This window comes from Odontesthes bonariensis, chromosome 12 (assembly GCF_027942865.1).
Source record: "Odontesthes bonariensis isolate fOdoBon6 chromosome 12, fOdoBon6.hap1, whole genome shotgun sequence".
In the NCBI taxonomy this organism is placed as follows: Eukaryota; Metazoa; Chordata; class Actinopteri; order Atheriniformes; family Atherinopsidae; genus Odontesthes; species Odontesthes bonariensis.
In genome coordinates this window covers 31,127,495-31,146,504 of record NC_134517.1, presented here as the reverse complement: position 1 = coordinate 31,146,504, position 19,010 = coordinate 31,127,495, and the positions used below count along the sequence as shown (strand labels likewise).

At 39.2% G+C, this 19,010-nt stretch overlaps 1 protein-coding gene across 6 annotated transcripts in view; it reads right to left on the bottom strand.

Moving 5' to 3' along the window:
• The window catches only part of LOC142396895 (abl interactor 2-like), a 31,207-nt gene extending 13,849 nt beyond the window's left edge, over positions 1-17,358 (bottom strand). For all 6 annotated transcript variants that reach the window (XM_075480096.1, XM_075480099.1, XM_075480098.1 and 3 more), the window contains exons 1-3: positions 17,231-17,358; positions 5,607-5,774; positions 606-782 (exon numbers count right to left, since the gene is read on the bottom strand). In XM_075480096.1, coding sequence (XP_075336211.1) covers positions 606-782; positions 5,607-5,774; positions 17,231-17,347 — 462 coding nt within the window. In that variant the 5' untranslated portion in view covers positions 17,348-17,358. The remainder of the gene's footprint in view (positions 1-605; positions 783-5,606; positions 5,775-17,230) is intronic.
• Between the last annotated feature and the right edge of the window lie 1,652 nt (positions 17,359-19,010).

Below are 19,010 nucleotides of genomic sequence, written 5' to 3'. Positions count from 1 at the left end.
TGGAGAGATGAGGATTTAAAGCGTAGAGAACGGACGTGACGCAGCAATAGTGAAGAGTGCACTTCCATAAATGTGAAAACTCAGTGGCAGATGACTAATACTACTTGTTCAACACAGTTGGAAATACATACACTTAATATATTTAGTGACACAAACATGAATGTACCATGTGGTACATTCCAATGTAAAACAAGAGTGACCACTTTAGGTACAAACACATGACTGTCTGCATCTCTAAACGTATTTATGGTCAATTCAAAGAGGGAAGATCACGCACATTAACTTCTAGCTTGGCCTCTTATCACTTTTCACGCTACAGCTTGGTTCTCAGTTAAATTACTGAAATCCTGCAGCCCTACAATCCAAACCAGAGAGCCACAGGACTCTTCTGGCTGTTTCTGGCCCAATATTTAGAATATTTATATTACTGTTCTAACTGATCTTATTTTCATTTGATTGATTCATTTGACACGTTGAAAACTCATACCCATACTTTTTTTGCTTTCTTTGAAACATTGTTTTAAAAAGTGCCAGATAAATCTAACATTACAATCACTTTGATTATTGCAAATAATCAATATGTTTTTCAATTCATTTCCCCCTACCTTGACTCCATGTCCAATGTCATCCAGCACGCCGTAGTCAATAGGCTTCCTAATATAGCGTACAGGCCTCTCCGGATTGGCTGGAGCAACTATTTTATGAGCGCGAGATGTGTTTTTGTTTGTGGTCAGGATGCCAATCTCCCGCCTCGCCACCTTCTCCTTGTGAATGTCAACGGTCTGAAAGGCAAAAAGGGGCAAATAGTGATGAACATGATGACTAACTGATGATCTTTGCTTCAAGCCGATCTTTACAGAATAATATCTCTGCCCTTCGTTGACATTTCTGAATCTTCTGTAGATCAAATTAATGACCTTTAACTGACCTCTAAAGGTCAAGATGATCATCTTTTCTATACATATAACACACATTAACTTATGAAAGCTAGAAGATTGTAATGACACAATATAATGTTAATATATATAACAATAAACTAAATTCACATTAGTGTTAAACCTGTGTGTGTATGCTACAGATGTGCAGCCCGACTAGCAGCTCTCGTTTTCAAATATGATGATACACTATATTGCCAAAAGTATTCGCTCATCTGCCTTTACACATATATGAACTTAAGTGACATCCCATTCTTAATCCAAAGGGTTTAATATGACGTCGGCCCACCCTTTGCAGCTATAACAGCTTCAACTCTGCTGGGCAAGCTTTCCACAAGGTTTAGGAGTGTGTTTATGGGAATTTTTGACCATTCTTCCAGAAGCACATTTGTGAGGTCAGAAGGCCTGGCTGGCAGTCTCCGCTCTAATTCATCCCAAAGGTGTTCTGTCGGGTTGAGGTGAGGACTCTGTGCGGGTCAGTCAAGTTGTTCAACACCAAACTGCCTCATCCATGTCTTTATGGACCTTGCTTTGTGCACTGGTGCACAGCCATGTTGGAACAGGAAGGGGCCATCCTCAAACTGTTTCCACGCAGTTAGGAGCATGAAATTGTGCAAAATTTCTCGGTATGCTGAAGCATTCAGAGTTCCTTTCACTGGAACTAAGGGGCCGAGCCCAGCTCCTGAAAAACAACCCCACACCATAATCCCCCCTCCACCAAAATTTACATTTGGCACAATGCAGTCAAACAAGTACCGTTCCCTTGACAACCGCCAAACCCAGACTCCTCCATCAGATTGCCAGATGGAGAAGCGTGATTCGTCACTCCAGAGAATGCGTCTCCACTGCTCTAGAGTCCAGTGGCGGCATGCTTTACATCACTGGATCCGACGCTTTGCATTGCCCTTGGTGATGTATGGCTTGGATGCAGCTGCTCGGCCATGGAAACACATTCCATGAAGCTCTCTACGCACTGTTCTTGAGCTAATCTGAAGGCCACATGAAGTTTGGAGATCTGTATCGATTGACTCTGCGCTCTATGCACCTCAACATCCGCTGACCCCGCTCTGTCATTTCATGTGGCCTACCACTTCGTGGCTGAGTTGCTGTCATTCCCAATCGCTCCAACTTTGTTACAACACCACTGACAGTTGACTGTGGAATATTAAGTATCGAGGACATTTCACGACTGGGCTTGTTGCACAGGTGGTATCCTGTCACGGTACCATGCTGGAATTCACTGAGCTAATGAGAGCGACCCATTCTTTCACAAACGTTTGTAGAAGCAGTCTACCTGCCTAGGTGCGGCCATGGAAGTGATTGGAACACCTGAATTTAATTATTTGGATGCGTGAGTGAATGTTTTGGCAATATATTGTAGCTAACGTTTAGCAGTAGCTACAGCTGAACGTGACGGGTACCTTGTCAATTTTATATGAGTCGAGCTTTGGATATGCTATGATTTTAATCTTCTCAATGAATCTCAATTCATCTGACAGCTGCAGAGATATTTTTAAATTATGTGTGTTGCAACAGTTACGGAGCCCTAAATCCCCTCTGAGACTGTCTAGCCACTTTCTGTCAGCCTTTCACTAAACGGTTCTTTCTCACAAAGAAGCACTTTTGTGTGAAATAACATGCTGAAACCATTACTGCAATCACATTTGGTAGATGTACTGATACATTTATCACATTTCTTACAAGAGTCAGAGGTCGCTTTTCAAGGGTCTGTAATAGTGTTTTTACTCTTTCAGCAACACTACAAAATCCAAGTATTCAGTGTGAAAAACACATTCACACCGCTCTGTGTTCTCACACTGTGGATATTTTGAGAGAAATTTGAATATGGATGACGATCTGTTCTTGAAGCCTAGACTCAGGAGAACAATTGATCACATCTTTAATGGTGTATTATATTGTGATTTGTAAAATATACTTATATACATTGATATTAACTATATCAAATTAGATATCTAAAGATCCAAAAAGGCCTTTTATCCAAATTGCAAAGTATTTCCATTAAAATGATAATTAGATTTATGCCATGAGGTTTCCAAATCCCACCCAATCATATCATAATGTCACTTTCTCTTGAAAACCCAGGTTTCTTCTTTATGTATTAAATATACGCATCCATGAAAGTGGATGTTTAGCACACCATTAAAAACCTCATAAAGCATCTACTTTAATACAGGGGAGACTGTTATCATGGAGAGTAATAAAGAAAATAATTTTTTTATGAGAAAAAGCAACACTGTGGCTGCAAATAAGCCTATCGAGGAATGTTGGCAGAAATTTATTTATTTATCAGTCTGCAAATTATCATGACTGTTGCACATTAGAGCTTTTTAACACTCAAACTTGCATTTTAACATGAGTGCAAAGTAAATTCAAGTCCAGCGTACTTTAAAGAGGAGATCAAACTGTCTCATTGCAATTACAATTTAACGCGATTTAATTGGATAGGTGATACACTACAATAATAACATATAATAATAACAGCAGGTTGTGTTCAGCACAAATTTCAAAGGCCATGTTTAAAGAGGACCACTAAAAACTCTGACTTTAGGCTCATGCCTCACTTATAAATCATTGACTTCTGATACGTAGCACAACCGTTGGGTGTTGGTGGATGTCCTGGAGGAAGTCTAATCCCTGGCTCCAACACCAAACTCGCAGGGCTTAAAGGATCTGCTGTAATGTCTTGGTGTAGAGCCCTTGCCTCAGTCGACCGGGGCCGTTTGGGTGCGGTGTTGGCGACAAACAACATATTAGGCAGATGGTCTTGATGCTTTGGCTTATGAGTGAATCACTTCTGTCCGGCAGAAAATATACATGAACTTTTCAGTGCTTTTAGTTAGTCACTGCAACAGCAGGGCCAAACAGAGGCAGACTTGTCCTACTTTGAACAACAGTGCTACATGTGAGTTCAAGTAAGAGCAGACAACAACAGTTTGCAGTAAATATGCATGTCAGCACACATAGTTTAGTATGTCAGATGGCAGGTTTTTACACACAAAGGCATTGCCTTATTCAATGGATGATGTTTGGGTGCAAAACTGTAGAATTTTTAACGGCTTAATCCAGCCTGTTTTAGACTACACACGATGGACTTGGGGTGGGGGGGTGGGGTGGGGGTTTCCCCCGAAGACAGAGCATCTGGTCTGTGCTATGAGTGTATTTGGATATCTCTGCTTCATGTTACACGAATACCCTTTTGGCTGATTGCTGCAGCATGAAATGCAAAATGCATTATATAAGACCATCTCAGTGTCATTTCTTATGTGAGGAAGCCTCGCTGCACGAAGCCTTCGCCTACATAGCAGATGTGACTGTGTCTCACTGAGCAGAAAGTGGTAATTATGACGTTCAACCACAGCTTGAGCTAACATAACACAGAGAGAAGCATCTCATTATTGCTGTATGCAGAGTATCCTAATTATACTGATTATTCAGTGGTCTGAGGAAGAGAATGGACCCTCTGTACCACTGAAACTATGACTGTAGTCCTAGAAGCACAGTTACTGTGTGATTGGACTGTGTCTCCAGTGAATTAACATTTTTTTTTCCTACAGAAGCCTTTTCTCAGCACTTAACGACGTGTCAGTATCCTCTGGGTTTGCCTAGAAATATGAATAAGCTGCATGCAGCTGCAGTGAGAGATGTGTAGGTGTACAGCGTGGGTCTGGGATCACTTGCACTGCTTCATACTATTAAGACTGATAGATGCAATCACGCTTACAGGTAGTTTTATTTGCTTTACTGGATGAAAAACACCAATTTGATTAATCATAAATGTAAGTGGTTGTTTTCCAATAGTAACCTGATATTTCTGATGTATATTTCTCATGTAAAATGATAACTTCAGTCAAAATTGCCTGAAAGGAATAATATCAAATAGTAATGTTTTTTGATAATGCAAAACAGACCAGACTTCACTGCAGTGTCAGAATTGATTCATTTAATTTTTTCACTTAACTAAACATAATGAAACTTTGCATCTATTCGACAAAAGTGTCACTCCGACAAGAGTTTAAAAGTTTTCTCGCAGCTGCTGCTGATAATGATGATGTGAAAGCTGCGAGTGAAACAAAGCAGTTTAACCACAGTTATACCACAAGTTAAACCACAAAATAAAAGTGACCATAAATCCTTTTTAAAGTTCAAATAAGTTCGATTAATTATTCCAGAGACACCTTTTACATCAAACACACTTTTCACATAGTAAAATATTGATTAAAGCTCTTTCAAAAGGACAAGACAAGTCTGTTTCAGCCCTACCCTTTGACAGGATAAAACCAACAAAACCTTGTGTTTATTGAACTAATGTGTGGACAGAAAAAAGAGAAGACATGTTTCTGCACTTTAGCCACTTTGTGGTGAGAATTCACCACATTACACTTTATTACTGCAGCACATTGTGTCTTTTCTTTAAGCACAAAGTCCTAAAATAAACTCCGGGCTGCTGCACTCTGCCTTATGCAGCGTGCAGAACAACACTCAGAGTGGCTAGCATAAACGAGCTTGCATGCATACATGATTACACATTGTGTGCCTTCCCACATGGGTCCTCTCACTATGCATAACAGAACCATGTATGATTTCATGCACCATGTGTTCTCAGCTGGTAAATCTTTTCAAACGAAGCGAGCATGTTAAAGTTCCCCACACCTGTGAAATGTGGTTGACGGAGCTCTCCATGCGACGGAGCTGCGAGGCCTGGATGTCCAGCATCTGCAGCACATTGTTAGCCAACGTGTTGATGAGGTAGGCGACGCTTGCCAGAGATTGGGTGGTGTAGCTCTTCGTCTCCTCCAGCGCTCGATTCTTGTCTGCCGACTGCAGGGAGAAAGGAGACAGATTTAGGACAGGAGTGACGGGAGGCCACCCTTTTTATTTGTAAACATGGAAGAAAACTGAAGCTTGAAAATGAGAAATATCAAACAACAGGGGCAGAATGCAAAACTGGTGTGAAAGATGTCCTCAAGGCTTTTTTTTTCATTTTTGTGGCTGCCCTTTCTCCTTTGACATCAGCCCACAGCTCCATGGGAAAAGACTTACACTTGAATTTTTCTATTAGGGGACATGCTTTTTCAGCCTGGAAAATTATTTCCCTAAATTTGCTGCATCTTTTGCTAATTATCTGAACCTTATTTACTCTATCATTCAGTTCCAAATGAATAAAATGTGTGATGCTGCTCTTTCAGTAATGGTATTTGCCGCTGCTAAACGACAGGTCATTACTTCGGGCTTGAACCGACAGTTACTTTTAACAGCTGATCGACCCGCTAATTTAGAGTCAACTAGCTGATTGTGTTTTAGTTGTGTAGCTGTCGAAACAATCAACGTGACGATTATTCTAGATTAATCGTTTGATGTAAAGCTAGAAAACAATAACCAAGTTATTTGTTAATCGAAGCCCAAATGAGTCCTCACAGAAGAAGATGTAGACACGCCGTGATTTGTGCGGGATGTCAGACTCCAATTTAATGAACACATGAATGTGTGTCAGTGAGCATCGGTATGTAGCTACATACGTGTGAGTAAACTAATTTTATATGTGCACATGCATACTGTGTGCACATATAAAGCAGCTAGGCTGGTGCAGGGAGTGTGTGTGTGTGTGTGTGTGTGTGTGTGTGTGTGTGTGTGTATGCCAGTATACCGAATTGTGAGGGCGGATTTGGCGCTTAAAATGTTTGAGTGGGTTGATGAGTGACAAGAACAGACATTTTGACTGATTTTCCATTAAGGAGAAACTTTTAAATAAATATTTGAGGGTTCAAGCTTGAATTATATCAGGACTAAGGTTCGGCATTCAGTTTTGATGATAAATGTTGGGGTACAGTCCTCACAAGTACGAGAAGACCAGGATCAGTGTGCGTTTGCCGAAGCACAATGTAGGTCAATGCAAACTCATTCATGCCTGAGGTTGACAAGAAACACACTGACACCCACGCGTGTGTGTGTGTGCCACTCTCTGAAACACACACAAATGAAAAATGTTACAACAGACAACACAAACATGAACATACAGAATTTGTGTCATAGATTCAGATGACCCAGAGCCCTACATTCACAGTCAGAGCTCAAATTCTGTTAAATTTCTTGAATTAAATCGTGGCCAAAGAAAAGCTAGAGTTCTGATTGGCTTGAAGTAATGTCAGCAGCTAAATGACGAACCTCATATTCACACAAGCGAGATGCCGGCAGCAACTTAAGTGGTACCAAACACTTAAAATATTGTTCTTCTCCTGACATCAGTTAAACTAAACTAAATAGTTAATAGTAAATATAAATAGTAAATATAATAAAATAGTTGAGATGTACTGCTACACCTTTGTCACACGTTGTATTGTTAAATCTAGATATATGCATATTAATTCAACTTTATATAAACTAAGAATATAGACATCCCTGCTGACTCTGCTCAAACACAGTAAAACTACTTTATGGTATACATAAGTACATGTATAGGAACAATGAATTTAGCTTTAATTCTCTACGATGTTAAAATGTGCACATCAATGGATAACATAAGTCTCTGTTGGGAGTACACTAAAAACAGCTGACTACTCAGCAAATAGCTGTTTAAAGGCAGATTTGTTCAGCCATGACAGTGACGGGCTTGTTTTACAAGCTAAAAAAAAGTTAAAAACTTGATTTTAACAGTTACAAACATCACAAGATGAAGTCAACTTGCATCAGAAGAAAGAGAACCAACATGCGTGTGATGGCTAAATGCTAAAATGCTCGTGGCAGATGTCAATCTCTGAAAACCACCAACTTCTGTGAGATGTGCACCACATTTCTGCTGTTCTCTTAAGGCCTGTTGAGGCTCAGTGTGAGCGGGTTATTTTGTAGAAACAAATAAGTAAAGTAAAGTTTAAAACATGCACAGGCCACAGATGCAGGTCTACAGCAGACAAATTAAGATTTGGTTTGGACAGTAGGGCTCCATTTTCTTTAAAGACAGCCTCTCTAATGCGTCGTGCTTAACATTATGTCACCGAATGGAGAGCAGCCACTCCTCTGTAGTGACTGTCGCATGAGTTCAACCGGAGCTGGCTGTGAGAGGTGCACGTGTGCTCTGGTGCACTTTTGTTTTCTGGTCTGCTTTCTGGGTCTTTGTGAGTCAACTCTATTCATGCATCCATCCATTTTTTACACCCGCTTAATCCATCCCAGAATACCTTTAGTCAAATCATTCTTTCTTTCGAGCCTCCTTTCGGCCTTTTCGTTTCCTTCCCCATATCTTCCCTTATAATTCTCTATTCTTCCCTCCATCTTCTGTTTCCCCACCATCTCTCTTTCCACTCCTCCTTCATTTTATTACATCTCCCTCTTTCCCATCAGCCCTCTCATGTCCTGTTTGCATTGACCTACTTGGAGGGTTGCCTTCTTTGGCCTAAGGCGAGGGCAGAGCAACTCACACACACACTCACACACACAGATGCTGCTAATGGTTTTTTTTTCAATTTCAACTTCAACTTCATATACATGAATCACATCAGATTTACATGAAATCATAAGTACACTCCGATTCCTCTGACCTGTTTTTTCTAAATGAAGACTGATGCCACTAGTCTCATTCATGTCGTCAATTTTTATGTATTTTAACAACAATGCAAACAAAAATGCTTTTAAACACGTAAAGGTGGGTCGAAAAATGCTGTTGGAAGTCTTTTGGATGTAATCTTTGGAAAAAATACAACCATTAAAACCACTGACGTACTATAAACTATAAGAGAATTTGCTCTGTTCATAAAACAGTCATAGCAAAATGAACATTTTCGTGTGTGTGTTGCTGCCGACGAAAAACAAACAATATCCACTGATCCAAAATCGCTGGGTCTTTAGGGAAGCTGAAAAGGCCACCTAGCCCCCGCAACCAATTAAACATAAAGTGCCGTGCTTTGAGAAAAAGTGGTAGATCATTTGTTTCTTGCAGCACAAAAAACTTCTACTTTTAAAATGTTAGCAAAGGATAATGTGGATCCTCTAGCTGGGGCGCACTGGCAGGAGAATTTGTCCACACAAGGAAAGCCAGGAACTATACCAGGATAGTGGCTTTGTTGTTAAATAATCATTTCAATGGGAATATTAAATCCTCTGGTATCATGTAAGGTAATAAAACAACATTTTAACACTGCAGCTTAGTCAGAAAACATGAAAAACAGGCCAGAGGGCCCTTTAAAGAATGATACCTGTATCTCCACCGTACCACAACACACACCCACTCAACATCATTTCACAAGGGCACCATGGCAAAAATCTAGCTTGCTGCTTCAGAGAACAAGAGACTGGTTAAAAGAAATAATAATAATAGTATACATGCAGCCAGAAAATGTCCACAGCTGACACAGACCTAGGACTGGGCATGAAAGACTAGCTGACGGTAATTATGTAAAAAACAATACATAAAATGGCTGAGAGGGTTAAAGCAAATGCCATATAATCAAAGTGTCCATGGTACAATATCTGTAACATGTCAGACCTTTTCTCTGTGCTTTTGTTTTCTGTTCTCCTGACGATGTTAAATAAAAGGTATAAGAGAGGTGCAACTACACCAGAAAGAGCATCAGACTTTGAATCAAACCACTCATCTATCACTCATGTGTTTGTGCATCCTCTCAGAAAAACAGCCCCCAACAGCCAGCAGCCTCCTTTAACCTTACAAGGAAAGGTCCCTCGCTGTGTGTTTATAAGTGTGTTACTTTAATAGCCTCGGTGGGGATTTGTAACTTAAATATATTACATTATTCATACACCCTTTTTAACACACTGCCGGTGCACTGCAAAGATCTTAGGCACCACAGAAGTGAGCATATACTTTCAAAAGATTTAGAAATGTATGAGTTGAATTAATACAAATAAAAATAAATTGTGTAGCTGTCCTCTAATTTTCTCTGGAATCGCATTCTTAAATCTCAGCTCAGTCAGTCTCACAGCACAGCCGATGTCGTCTTTGGTGATTATAAAATATTGATCTAATGCTAAAGACCTCTGTCTAATGTTCTGTTCTGAGAAACTCTGTGTTTAACAAAACATTCCTCAGCAGGTCTAAATAAAACAGTGTCTCTGTCGTAGACTGCATATATCTTTAAGAAGTGAATGTAAACAGTGCGACAGCAACAACTCTTTATAGTTAGTTACTGTGTGGTCTGGTTAAATCTTTCCTCTGTTATTAACTTAATCAAACAAACAAATCAAAAACCTCCAGCATACAGATCAGAATAGATGCATTTAGCTAAATGACAAAGTACAGCATTTAAAAAATGTCAGCTCACATAAAAAGTGCAATGCATTGTGGGACTATATGCCCAAGAAGTAAGCTAGCGGTGAAATCTGCTCTTTTGTTGTTTTAGGCTTTAAAAGAACAGAGAAAATGGTGAATGCTTGGAGCATTATGAACTGCCTTAGCCATTCTCATGATTGGCATGGAAATCATATCTCTAAAGATGTCATATTTGTCTGTTTGCCGACTAAAATGGCAATAATACACCTTTGTGAGAGGAGGTTTTCTGTTCAGTTGGTGAACAGAAGGTGGGCTTCAGGGGATTTATCATTTTAGAACTGCTGGGGTGTGCAAACTCTCCAGATCACTCAACAACCCTTTGTTGTCATACAGATCAACACTGTTTATGTCCTGAATTTCTTCAGCATGATCTGCACCTGCTGCTTTGATCCTTGCTGACTTATATCAGGGGAGCTGGAAATCAAATGTGGCCAAGAAGCAAACTCCTCATGTTGGATGCAGGTACGTAGCAGGTTTACAGTCTTGCAGAGAAAACTAATGAATGAATGAATAATAAGGTCATTAATAAGTCCAATAAGATGCATTCACAGAGCACCATCGGCTGCCTAAACAGAAACCGATAACTTTCACAATAGGTTGTCGTGTTTGTGGCTGCAAAAGGCCGATTTGACTCCACAAGACAACAGCAAGAGTTTTTGATTCAGCAGAAAAATATCAACTCATTTTAGCTCGCTCGCATGATCAGCTCAGGTTTGCCAAAGTTCTGATCACAAACCCATCTTTTCCAAACACTCAGCCTGTTTCACCCCCGCAGGAGCTGTTCCTGGCACCAGCGCAGAAAGTGGAGGCTGATACTCCTTCGACTGGAAAACCAATCGCCATGGTTTTCAACCCAAAAATACACACTTGCACTCGCTACGAGCGTCCACATGCAGCCTCCTGCAGCAGTGCCATGTGTTTTCAATGAGCAGCAGGAGGTTGAGTTACATTACGACGACTTCTGCTGACAGCTAAGCGGTACCAGCTGTGGATGACCGAGACAGGCACGAAACAGAACAGGAGTGTGTGTGTGGGGAAGGTATATACTCTCTGCAAGCCACTTCATGGGCTCCACCGATGAAAATGCCCAATCCTACATTTGGATTTATGAAAAGTGAATGTTGATTAATGGATGCAGAGTTCCAACAGGTTTCCTTGCATCGATTTCCTGTTCCACATCATGCTCATCAGTTGTATCCCTTTTAGATTTGATTCAATTTCCTCTTTAAAGAAAATATTCTCATAAACTGCCAGGCTATTTCAAGCTTTCTCTGCCTACTTTAGGCTCTGTGTAAAACGCTGCTTCACCAAGTGTTTCAGTTTACTAACTCACAGCAAGCAGTGAAGATTTGAGTGGTAAATCTGACAACCAGGTGTCTTACAGGAACAGTGAATTTCATTTATGTTGATAGACAATGTAAGAAGAATGGCTGTTCAGGCACTTAAAAGGACATTAATGCACATTTTCCATCAATATCCTTCACTCTACAGTCACTAAAAAGTCTTTAAAAATACACCAGGACAAAAACAAGACTGAAATATCATATTTTTGAGAGTTAATTGATAAAAAAACCAGACGTGCACACTTGCAAAGCTGTCATTGTACAAAAACAACAAGCTCTCCTGCACAGCTATGGACGGTCAGCACCAGATGGTCCAACTGAGTAGCCTTAAAATCCATCCTAATCATCAGTTTCAGCAGTTCATCTTCTGCTACTTGTGTTCTCTGACATCAGCCTCAAATCTGCACACAGATGTTAACGACTCAACAGGTAGAGACAGACCCCCCTAAGTCCCACAGGCTTTAATTAGTCTGCTGCTTCATCATCATCAGTAACAAAGATGGTCCTTTTTCAGTCTTTCTCCCTAAGACAGGACTCAGTTTGGGTTTCTAAAGGGGTCTCGGTCTCGGATCGAGCTCCAGATTGTCTGTTTAGACGTTAGGTTTGATGATAATTCAGTATAACAATAACACATGACATATTCCATTGTGTCATGATTTCTGCAGAAAAGCCAAAATACAGAAGAAGTGTGTGAAAAACTAAGTACACCACATGATTCAATAGATAATAGAACCACATTTAGCAGTATTATTTAGCATTTTTTTGCCAATTTTCTTCACAATGTAAAGCCTTTTAAAATATTTAAAAAAAATGAGTATGTGATCATTTGTCATATATATTTTTTTTTATAAATGTTAATGCATTATACTAAAAACCTAGTGACAGTTTTATAACTCACAAAGCTTCGGTAATCGTAGAAATAGCTTCTTTTTTTTTTATTCGCCTAAACCTAAAGAATATTACATATGAGCAGTAAGGGTTCACTTAGTTTTTTCAGACACAGCTTTTGCATTTTGGCTTAGTTTCTGTTGTCCATCTGAAGTTGGATTTGCCCAACGTTTAAAAGCTGGGACCAGACTATATTTTTTAATGTTTTCCGACACAAAATTTTAGAAATGAAGAAGGGGGGCACTTTCTTTTTCACACGTCAGCATGTTTCAAGCTCAGATTGTCTCTGCAGCTATTAACTCATCAACACGTCAGCTGTTCTAATCATCATCGGGTTATGAACACTTGGATGCCTTCAAGCTAATGGCGATTCATTGACTAGCTTCCAATAAAAATTTAGTATTTCTGGCTTCTCATTCAAGAAAAGTCATCAATAGATGTGAACCGAAACTTTATTTATTTACAAATGCTCAACCTCATAACTTTATGACTTAAAATAAATAGTCTGATTTTTGTACATATTTAAAATAATTGAATTAGTAGAAACTAAATAATCTATCCGACCAGTCAGTTCTTAATAATGACACTCGTGCGATAGCAGGGTAACGTGCAAATGACTTGCTTTAAATAATTAAAGTGAGATTGAAATGCTGTGAGCACATCACTGGAAGTGGCCACAGAGCCAAGTAGGGCTTAACCTGGGTCATGCTCACATCAAAATATTTAGCCCATAAAACAGGATCAACAACAGTGTTGGATTATGTAACAGATCACATCATCTGCTTCCAGCAGAAATGTAGGCCACTGGGAACTGAGTTAGCACTGCAAGGGCCATTTGGACATGTATGACCTGTTAAATGAGCTGGACGGGTTAGTTTTTTTTGTGATGCAAAGCGATTGTGACGTGACGTTATTCCTGAGCAGGAAGTTATTGCTCACACAGACAGAAAAGAGCGTTATCAGTCATTTCAACTCAAGAAAACAAAGGAAAGATCAGAGGAAGAAAGAAGATAAAGAAGGGGAGGGAATAAGAAAAGGGGGGAACTTTCATATCTCCTTCAGTTCTGTAGTTATGATGCTGAATAGCGACGGGCAAATTATGTCACAGTAAAGTTCATCTGTGACATTTGCATTCATGTGAAATCAGCTTGTGGATTCTTGGGTTATGGCCAAAAATATTTTTTATTTAATTCAATTGACCTTTGGTCACCAAAATCTCATCAGATAATATTTTTAAAGATGCTCTACATCCCAAAAAAAATTCTCAAAAACAAAAAATATATATTTGACTAGTAGATTGCACCTGAAACTTACTGCTGAAGATGTACGGATCGCATTTTACTGTAATAGAGAGTTGTACCACTAAATGTTGTACCATGTGTCGCTGTAGTGTCTCGTCTGCCCAGGAGCCAACAGAAGAACAAGAAGCAGTAGAAACAGAAACATAATCAGAGCGCAGAATAGATTCTAAGGTGGTGAAAAGCCCATAAATTACACCAATGTCAGAAATGAAACTCCATTCAACAGCAAAGATACAAAACTACCAAAAAGAGCCAACAACCAGAGTCAATGTTCTGCGGTGTTTTCAGATCTGTGAGCGTGTGTATACTGCATGTAATGACTCATATAATACTACATGTAGCAACTGTTATGACATCTTTACACAGCTAATCGTGTCTAAACTCAGCAGCATTTCTGCAATACTTGTAAACAATCAGAAGGAACAGTTTAATCCGCTCTTTGAGGTAAAGATTAATTATGAATATATTGGCTCAAAAGATCATAAGATGAAAAACTGCAGAACACATATCATCTAATGTCTGCTTTTAACTTTTTGGCTATTTTTTAATAAATGTAATAGGGTTTAAAACTGTACTGTAGGTTATTGATTATGTCCAAACAGTGTACCGAATAACTGAATTTTCATTAACACTTAGAAAGAAATCTCTTTTATGTGTGCAAATACATAAGGAAATGACAAATAATCTTGGGCAGGAATGGAACAGTATACCTCTGGCACCTGATGACAGAAATTCCCCCAAAATATTACTGAAATTTCACATTTACAAAACCGAAGGCCATTTTTTGGGTACATAATGTTGCCGAACCAAAACTTGATTGCGTAAGTGAACCCCAAATAGTTTTCTTAGTTGAATCCACATGATGATTCTGCAGCCTGTGAGGGAGACTTAACCCAAGGCTCTCGTTATCACAAAAACTGTTCATACCTGCAACAGACTCAAAAGGCTTAAAAACAGCAGTTCATTTTCATTCAGACCCTCCTGTGACACTGGATGAGAGGGGTCAGAAAGGGATGTCTCACACTGTTCATGTGACCGAGATATTGCCAAAAAAAAAGTGTAATTTATGTAGCCTGCTGCTCTCAGAGGAGCCCAACATTCTCTGTAAAAATGAGCTCACTGCCTCACCCACAAACTTTAAACACAAAACACTTGTTGGGGAACAACAACAGCACAATGTGGAATATAAGTGGGGATAGGGATGGGAATTCTTGTTGAGAACCGGTTCCCAGTGTTTCAATTCCTTGGAATCGTTTGGCGATTTTGCAAACGATTCCCTTATCGATTCCAGTGGGCGCGAATGACGTCAACGTTGCGTGGCGAGTCCAGTGCAGCCAAAAGTAAACATGGCGCCCAAGCGGTACAAACGCTCGAAAGTTTGATTACACATCCCTAAAAAAGGCGACAACAGGGCAACTTGCAAAGTGAATATTTCACCAAAGGGAGGAAATACTACCAACATGCAATAACTATGAATGAATGATTAACGTCGGTGAATCTGAACCCAGCAACGTTAGCAATGTTAGCATGTCCTCGGCTAAACTAAACAAAGTTAATGCTAATCGACCGGTTTGTTGTCCTTTTTCTCCAAATGAGAATCGATAAGGGAACCGACAAAGAACCGAATCGTTAAGCACAATCGAAAATGGAATTGGAATCGTAAAAATCTTATCAATTCCCATCCCTAAGTGGGGAAAAGTGCACCGATTGTCATGATAAATGCTCTTTCAATCCATGTGGTAGAATTGAAGGAATGTTTCATTTAGGGTCTGGTAAGATGGAAAAAATACATGCGTTTCAATCTCTGCAACTAGATTTCACATGTTCAACATCACACACAGCCGGGTTGTGTTGCTAATGCAGTTTCTCTTGAGAGACGGTGATGTTCACACACACAGCTGCACAAATGCAATGAATATAAAACGAGGCGATGAACAGGTGTTTATTTAGAGCCAAGTGAGGAAGAACAGTTGCTCATAACAGCCTTGCTTGCCCACGTACACTCACGCTAGAGTCACGTCTCCATCGACCAAGCACAGAGGGAGGATGGCAACCCATCGCACAGATGAAGTGTCTATCTTAACATGTTAAGATGCGGCTTCATAAAGCTGATCATGAACAGGATGTTACAGATTTAAAAAATGCTGTTTGAAACAATTTAGAGCAAAAAATATATATAAATCTGCAACTTAAAAATGAAATTTGATCAAGATGTGCAGCAAATTATCAGCTGAGAAAGTTTATTTGTACATTTATAATAAACCTGTTATGTTCACCAGTATTTATACCTCTTCGATGGCCTGTTGCCAATCTAAATCACGTTAATTTCAATCACGTTTTTAAAATTTCTGGTCCATAAAATGCCAGGAAATAGTCCAAAATATCATCATACAATCACAAAAGCCCTTTTTGACATTTTCAAATGTTCATTTTCACTGAACCACACACTTGAGAAAACTAAAAATTAAGATCTTTGTGTATTTGTATGAAAATCAGAAAAGGCTTAGCCCTGTATTTAGGTCCATTGTGATGCTTGTTGAAGCAAAAACTGCCACAACACACCTTTTTATGTGATCAGGGACCTTAAATATGAACTTCACACAAAAAAATCTTCCCTTGTCATATATATGCACTCATTCTGTTTGAGTAAATGTTAATGTACAGAAACTTCCACTTAGATGTTTAGCTTTTTCTTTAAGACTGAGATCCCAATCAATTCATTCGTAGTTATAAAACTAGGAAAACTTTAGCTAGGCTAATACTTTTCTCCAAAATAGTAACTGATTTGTGTTTTGCTGCAGGTGTACATGGAGTAAAACGCACCTGTATATGGGTTATTGAAAAAGAATTGAAAAAAATTAAACTAAGATTGAAAAAAAATGAAAACACTGTCGTATTAAGGGTAATTTAAGTGGGTCAGTTCCTTCTAAGTGATGGTTATTAAGCACCAAAGCGTCACACCGGACTACAATTAACAAATCTATGTTTAAACGATTCCCTGCTTAAATTTGCAAAGGTCCCACATCACGTAGAAGACTTTTCAGACACACAAACAAATACAAATCTCTCTTCAATTCGGCATGCATGTAATGAGCCAATTCCTTAATGCAAGAAAATGACAACTTTTAATGCTAACTTACAGTACATCCATGACAGTCCCAGTTACCGTTCACACACCGTGCTGCTGCGAAAACCAGTTGTAAAAGTTGATTTTTCGCATAAACAGAGATTTCTAGTTGACAACTCGACTGATATTATTTCTGTTTACTCATATAATGTGCCCGTTTTTAACCTGAATTCTTTTTTTAATCCTTTACATAAACGCTAACGGTAACATAACGGATTTATGGTACAGTCATTCCATCACTCCTTTCTCCAAACCGCCCACTCCCTGCTGGCATTCCCTATAGTGGCACTTAAAATGAACTGTAATGTATTTTTTTTTTTCAAAATACTTGGGTGTACCTGGACATAGTTGCTTTCGCAGTATTCCGCTACTTTTTCCAGGTTGGTAAAACTATCCAGTAGCGCTCTCCGTCCCGCTGGAATTTCCTCCTCCAGCAGCATCTGCAGCTCCGCCATCTTTACATGCTTTTTACTACTAACGGCTGCAGCTCGCGCTGACTGGATGTAATCGTGCTGCCTTCGCAGGCTGTGGGAAATATCAAGAGTGTGATGCGATGACTGACAAAATATGGAAGTTTTTCTGTGCCATCAGAGTTTGAATACGAATTTCTAATATCGAATTTGTACAGCATCAAAATCAGAATTTGAATTTGAAAAACCAACAGTGTAAAAAAATAATTCAGTGTAAAAAAAATCAACTTCTAAAAATTCAGTGTAAAAAAATTCAACTTCAAAAAATTCAGACGAAAAAAATTCACCTTAAAAAAATTCAGTGGAAAAAGATGATGGTGCTTCGGTAAGTGAGTTTACTTTATTTGCCATTTGTGTTAGCAAAATTGAGTAATAGATATTACTCAATTTCTATTGAGCTGATCTGATGAATTGAGACAGGGATCGATTGCTTTTCCCTGTTTACCCGTCTGGTTCTTTTTCCACAGAATTTTTGGAAGTTGAATTTTTTTAAACTGAATTTTTTTTTTTTACACTGTTGGTTTTTCAAATTCAAAGTCTGATTTTGATGCTGTAAAAATTCGATATTATAAATTCGTATTCAAACTCCAAACTTCCATACAAAGGCAGCCTGGAAACCACCGCCCTTATTTTGGCCTGAGTTAGGGAACCAATCACAGAACGGGGGGGGGGCAGCAAGACGGTGACGACGCCTATGCGCGACACCGAAGCTTGTAGAGTGTTAATCCAACATGGCAGCGGACACAACGTTACCGTTCGATGCAGCCTTAGAAAGTGTTTTAAGTGGCTTAGAACGCAAGTTTACTTTTAAAAAAGAGCAACGTTTGGCGTTGAAAGATTTCATTGCCAAGAAGGATGTATTTCCTCGTCGAATTTCTGTCGCTCTACATATACGTCATCTGGTATAAGTGATACAATTGTCTATGAATTGCGCGCAAAGCAGCATGGGAAGAACCAGACGCCATTTGATAGACATTCGTAGCGCCCAATAAACGGCTCTAGGCATTCGTAAACCACGCCTCAAATACGAGAAAATGCACACCTAGTTCCCAGACCAACATCTCATCGAGATGTGGACGCGTCAGCCAGGCTAGGATTAAACTGGAGTACCAGGAAAAAGCTCATGGGTCAGGGGTCTAAGGTCACAGAGCCTCTAAAGGGATTTGAAGTTGGGAAGATTTTCAAATTATTACACAGAGAGACAATCCGTGACAATAACACACAGAAAACTACTAATATCACAAACTGATGCAACGACCACGATGGAGACTTCAATACAATTCTTATAGAATTAAAAAGAGGAACACAGACGCACAAACAAGTTTACAGTCACTACAAGAGACAAAAGCTTCAGATATGCCAAACGACCATAAACATTAAGGCATAAAACAGTTAGATGGTAAACAGTCCAAAGAGATGAAAAATGAAAAGGAGAAACTGACTGAGATACAGGTCAAATATAAGCCAAGAGAGACTGTAGAAATAAAAAAAAAATAAAGAGAAAAAAGCAGCAGACGCAAAACTACAAAGAGATGAAAATGACCTAAAGAGCAAAAGTTACAGTACAGAAAAGCAAATTAAAATATCAAGAGATGCAAAAAAAAACTGAAAGAAATCCAAAACAAGCACATACAACACAAAAACAGTC